This window comes from Nanorana parkeri, unplaced genomic scaffold (assembly GCF_000935625.1).
Source record: "Nanorana parkeri isolate BGI_ZX_2015 unplaced genomic scaffold, ASM93562v1 scaffold1071, whole genome shotgun sequence".
In the NCBI taxonomy this organism is placed as follows: domain Eukaryota; kingdom Metazoa; phylum Chordata; class Amphibia; order Anura; family Dicroglossidae; genus Nanorana; species Nanorana parkeri.
The window spans coordinates 308,199-314,560 of NW_017307339.1; the positions used below are offsets into that span (position 1 = coordinate 308,199).

The following is a 6,362-nucleotide window of genomic DNA, read 5'->3' on the forward strand; positions in this document are numbered from 1 at the left end:
AAAAAAAAAACACAAAAAAAACAATTTACATAAATATCTTCTGCCGGACATGTGTATTTATTTAACTGGATGGGAAGCAACATCTAGTCCAGAATATTAATCATCAAAAATGCAGTTTATCGTAATATATTTGTGTACTCCCTTATGTGAGTTATCAATTCTCAAACTATCTTTATAGACTTGCAGCAGAATATATCCAATATGTGCTAATAAAGGCATTTTTTTTTCTTTTGGATAGAGTAGGAAAGGGTTACAATCCATGTCAGATCGTGTTCCCACTGGGGAGATCCCCCCTCTCTATTTGTCCTGGGAACAGTTCAGTTAGTCTGAGTGAAGGAAAGTACCGTGTAAACTTCAGGCCGCCTATTATTGTAGCCTACACAGGGCTATGTACTCCCCATGACTGGTCCAGTGCTGTAACAATTGGTGACTCACATGCTCCTCCCCACCTGGAAGTTCTGGTCATTTCTTTCGGATCCTGTCGCTGAACAGAGCAGCAAGAGAATGAAGGAAATGTAGGTATATGCTGCTGGGGATGAGGAGCAAAACAAACCTGGTGCTTTGTCCTTAAATGCCAGAACACAGGTTTGCTTTAAGTTAAAGAAAAAGAAGAAACTTGAATAAAGGACAATAAAACCACATTAGATATTGTACATTAGCTTAGGTGAAATACTCAAAAAAACAAGGTTATTTAAGGTTTAGGTTACAAATATGGTATTTATCCATGATACACACAGACTTAATTAGAAACAATTGTTCCATTTCCCTCTTACTACAAAATACTTTCTATAAAAACACTAGGGAGCATGCTGCACACCTTTCTTTCGCTCCATTATATGGCGTTCCAAAGGAACAGAGCGAGAGTGTTTACCAAAGACAAAGGATTTCTGTGCAGAGGGACGGCTGCGTCTTTGATTGTGGCCTATCATTATTCTTTTTTATGCCGTGTTTACACACAAAGTACAAGAGAGGATAGTCTTTCACTGTTTGCATTCACATTTAACAGCAGGCTCATAAAATACAGTAGGAAAATACAGATACGAGCATCTTCTCCTGTGGCTAAAGGGGCTTTACCCGCAAGTTCCTGTGTGGCCTAAGAGCTTTACAAATGTTTCCCCTACTAGAAAGGAGTTAATAAACAAAGTGGAACATGCAAGTGAAAAATCACCCTCAAAAACATAAAACAAGAAGTAGAGTCCAGTTTGCTGCATCTTACAAATAATGCTGTGTGACCTAAATTTTCTGTACCTGTTGGAGACAGATTTTCTCTTGCGTCCTTCATTTGTTGTAATCTTTTTTCCATTGCATTAGACCGATCTGCAATAACCGCCACTGGGCTAAACAATAATGACCCTTCATCATCAAAAGACAGAGTGGGGACATCTGTGGAAGAAAGAACACCACTCTGTCACACAGTATATGAACACTGCAAGCTTAAAATTCTATATTATGAAAGTATAAAAGGTACAGAGTTACATATGGGAAGAGTACTCAAAACTACTACGTAAAAGTAAACATTAGAAAAATGATTTCTGTACAACTATTTTAGGTTGAATAAATGCTGTACTTGCTAAGTGTTTACAAGCAGAAAAGCATTTTCAATCCACTAAGCCAGTGGTTCTTAACCTGTGGGTCGCTGTGCAAGGTGAGAGTCCTCCTCAGCTCTCGCCTAGCGCAGCAGTGTCAGTTCTCCTGCCAAGCCTCCAGATGTGGCTGCAGCAGCCGCGTCATCCCTAAATTTTACCTTTGGGGGTCACCACAACTTGACAAATGTTACCAAGGGTTCCCGGCCCTAGAAAGGTTGAGAACCACTGCACTAAGCCTTAGTGCTGAATACATTTACTACAATTGTGAATTTCTTACAAATTGCAGACAATTAAAACATCTTGGTACCAATTACTTTGGTACCATTACTTTCTCTACCTTTTTTTATGTTCTCTCTTTCCAATTCTACAAACATCAAACAATTTCATTTTTCCAATTCTACAAACATCAAGCGCTTTCATTTTTCAAAATGTGTGCCACCAAGGTGCACTTGTTCCAGTTCATCTTTAGTGCTACTGATTTTTTTTTGCATTTACATTGTTTTAAAATAAATTAAGTCTCCTTCGGGGTAAACAAATAGAAATCATGTTGTAAGTGGATCTACAGGTAATAAAATCTCTGACTTACCAGACCACACCCTCTACGTATTTTTCTTATTCTCTATAACATGGTAGGCAAGGTTGAATAAAGACACAGGTCCATCTAGTTCATCATGAGATTAAACCGCCTCTTTTCTAACCTCTTGTAGTGTCCTTGTGTCATCAATGGAGTTCTCAGTGTTAACATTTTATTCTGGGTATTGTGGTCCCCATTAACAATTTTGAAAATTGCAATTAGGTCCCCTCTTACGCACCTCATTTTTAAAAGGAGAATATGTTTATTTCTGGAGGCGATCTTCGTAACCCACTCCTTCCATTCCCTTTATTAATTTAATAGCCCTTCTCTGAACTCTCTCAAGTTTGAGGATGTCTTTCCTGAGGGTTGGTGACCAAAACTGAACTGCATACTCAAGGCAAGGCCGAACCAATGATTTATAAAGTGGAAAAATTATGGGTGGGGGGGATTCATCAAAATTGGAGCAGACAAAATCTGGAGCAGTTGTGCATGGCAACCAATCAGCTTCTCTTCAGTTTGGTCAGTTAAGATTTGAAAATGAAAGGGAGAAGCCGAGCTGCTTCAGATTTTGTCTGCTCCAGTTTTGATAAATTCCCGTTTTTATCCCTTGCCATAATCCTTCTTTTAACGCAGGACAGTATCCCGTTTGCTTTGCTGGCCACTGCTTGGTATTGCACGCTATTGCTGAATCTGTGATCTTTGAGGACCCCTAGGTCTTTCTCCATGTCCGACTTCCCCAGTGGGGCACCCTCAAAGTAGTTTACAAGTTTGCATGCACGTTCTTTGCTCCCATGTGCATAACATTAAATTTTTCAATATCAAATCGCATTTTCTATCTTGCAGCCCATGCCTCAATTTTATTTAGGTACTGTTGAAGTGAATTTATATCTTGCTGATCAATCGCTGCCCTACACAGTTTAGAATCATCTGCAAACACCAAGACTTATCTATTTATTCCAATCTCTATGTCGTTTATTAGTTAGATAAACAGGAACGGTCCCAGGACCAAACCCTGGGGCAGCCCAGTCACAATGTGCTCAATGTTGCCCAATTAGAAAATGAACCATTTATTACTACACTCCGGATTCGTTTGTGCAGCCAGTTTTCCACCCATTTGCATAAAATGTAATCCAAACCAATAGACCTTAGTTTATTAAACATTTGTGGGGGGAATGTATCAAACACTTTAGCAAGTCAAGATACACCATGTCTATTGGTATTCCCCTGTCTAAATTAATACTGACTTCCTCATAGAATGTTAATACAAATGCTAACAAAAATGGTCCTTCATGAATCCATGCTGGTTGCTACTTATTACACCATTTTCATAGGCAAATTCCTGCATATAGTCCTTTATCATTCCTTCAAATATTTTGCACACTATTGATGTTAAGCTCAGTTGTATAGCACTAAGCCAATCCATCATTTTATCAGATTTAAATTGATCCACACAATATAATCTTTTATTGTGAGACTTAAGAGTTCTGAGAGTAGAAACACTATGGGGTAATACAAAGATGGTCATGCCATTTTTGGATTGCTTTGGGTAACATCCAATGTTTTCTTATCAACAGACTGATTTTAATGGCCATGGGGGGATAACTAAATAAAATGTGTTCCTATTTCTCCTGTTTCTGATTAATAGTTATTCCCTAGCTTTTGAGCTGTCTATTGCTTCCTCACATACATTTTTATCATGCTCTATGTAGTAACATTCCCTTTAATGAACTTGTACTAAGAACTCATCATATTTGTAATTACTTTGTTATAATCTTAAAAAAACAGTAGAAATTGATCAAAGGGTTTATGATCTGTTATTTGTTTAGGGTGCTGGCTTGTGTGCTTGAAGTGTTTAGTAACAGCTTCCTGAAAAGACTTCCTATTTAAATTAATTTATTAACATTAATGACATAGTGACCTCACTGCAATTTTAAAAAAAAAATCACTAAACTCAGCTGCCTAGAAAACAGCTCTCAAATGATTGTTTTCATCAATGATGTGCGCAAACTTCCAAGTTCAAGGCACAGGAGGGTTTACTCAAGTTAGTGCACATATGAAAAAGACAATCCATAGGAGCCAATAACAAAATCTTTTCATCTAAAAATTCTCTTTTATTTAGTTAATCACAGTAAAATCAAAACCGATTGGTGCCTGCTGCACTTTTTACCTCATCACTATTAATTGTTTTTTTTTTCTTACTAGATAGGCTGAGAATTCTGTAGTGAATCTTACCAACAGATGCCTTTTTCTCTTCAAGCTCTTTTAGCATTTTGTCATATTTTCTTGCAAGGCGCTTGTCATTTTCAGGTGTTTTTATCACCAAGTCCTTGGGCTGCATACACTTTCTCTGTTAAAGCAAGTGTAACAATAAAAATAACTATGGGAATAACATATTCAAAGTAAACCGCATAGTAGTGTACACGTTTTATAGAAATGCTATTAATGCATAGTATACTATTTGCTATATTCAGGTTTGCGCATCCAGGCTGAAAACACACAGACTGCACCAATTTTTTTTTTTTTTACACAAAACTTTTTCTTGCCAGTGCCCCTCAAGAGTGGAGGCCAGTGTGGATCCGGCAGTGTAGTCTGGATCTACCATTAATTGTTCCCCCTTTGTTGTGGTGTTATTGCTTCGCTGCAGTCTTTTGGAGCTTGTTATGTCTCCTGCTAATGGGCTGCCAATGGAAAGTCTCCAAATCATGGACTTGGCGCATCACGTGACCGAAAATTAAAGTAAAAGGAGCCATAACATCGCTTGTATATTAACGGGCATCGCTGCCTCTTTTCAAATAGCGGGGATTTCCCGCTCGCGCGCGGGCGGGCGGATGTAACAGGACGTGTATACACGCCCAGTTACATCCAAGAAGCTCCCGGCAGGCCGTGTATACACAGCGGCTGGCCGGGAGGTAGTTAAAGAAGACTTGCTTATAGTGCAAGGTCCATTCTAAAAATAATCCCCTCCCATATGCCAAAATGCAGCCAAAAAAAAAGACAAAGTTAATACATATGTATACCTATGCATTAGCTTGTGTACTGGAGTGGAGATAAATCTCCTTATGTGTACTGGAGCTGGACACAAGGAGGGGGGAGGGCAATGTGTCAATTTAGGTAAAATATAGAAACTGAAGCCAGCGCTGTAAACAGGCGCCGGTTCACAAGAAGGCTGCCGAGGTCCCCAGCAAGCAGGGGACCTCGGCAGCCTTCTGCGAACCGCAGAGCCTGATCTTTCCTTCATGAAACCATGCTGCCCGCACCCGTCCACGATACATTGATGTTCAATGCATTGCTGGGATTTGTAGTCTTCTATGGTCGGTTGCCATTCAGCATTGCTGTATAATGTATTGCTGAGTTCGGTAGTCCTATAAAGCCAGGACCATTTGGCATTGCTGTATAATATATTGCTGGGATTTGTAGGGCCCTGCACTACTTCACAATTGTCCTAAAATCATTAATTTGTTGCCTGTTAGATTTATTATATGGGGGGTGAGGGGCACTTCAGAATCCAGGACCAAAAAGGGTTCCTTGCAGCATAAATCTGCCAGTTCAGCCATACACCTAGCTAAGATGAAAGCAACAAGGAAAACATGAGTTGATTACCTGATAACTCTGTTTCCAGGAATCTTCCAGGACAGCCATCGAGATATAGGCTCCGCCTGCCTGCAACAGGAAACACAACCACCACATTAAATAAATAGACTCCTCCTTCCATCCCAAGTCAGTAACCTCTAGGACCGAAGGCTACCCCAGATATTCGGGGCACGTGCGAGCGCGTGCCCCCCTGCCTGTTTATGTATGCCACTGCCGCGGCGTTGTCCGAGGCCACGGCCACATGGTGCCCGGCTAACGTCTCCCGGAACTGGCAGAGGGCTAGCTCTATCGCCTTTAGCTCTCTCCAATTTGACGACTTGAGGTGGCTCCCCTGCTCCCAGCCAAATGGACTCCTGGCAGTGAGCACCCCAACCCCAGGCACTGGCATCCGTCGTGACCACAAGTGGTGTTGGCTGCGACCAAAGTCTGCTGACTGAGAGGTTCCGCCACTCCATCCACCACCGTAGTGAATGCTTGATTTCCTCTGTGATGCGGACCCCCTTGTCTAAGTCCTGTAGTCGACTTCCCCATACCCTCAACAGCCAATTTTGTAACGGCCGTGAGTGGAATTGTGCCCAGGTAACAGCTGGGATGGTAGACGTCATGAGACC

General features: G+C 40.8%; 1 protein-coding gene across 1 annotated transcript in view; it reads right to left on the reverse strand.

The window, feature by feature from the left end:
- Positions 1-6,362, reverse strand: part of MCPH1 (microcephalin 1) — a 238,927-nt gene that overhangs the window by 221,856 nt on the left and 10,709 nt on the right. The window contains exons 5-6 of the mRNA XM_018567597.1: positions 4,393-4,507; positions 1,249-1,383 (exon numbers count right to left, since the gene is read on the reverse strand). Of these exons, the coding sequence (XP_018423099.1) occupies positions 1,249-1,383; positions 4,393-4,507 (250 nt within the window). The remainder of the gene's footprint in view (positions 1-1,248; positions 1,384-4,392; positions 4,508-6,362) is intronic.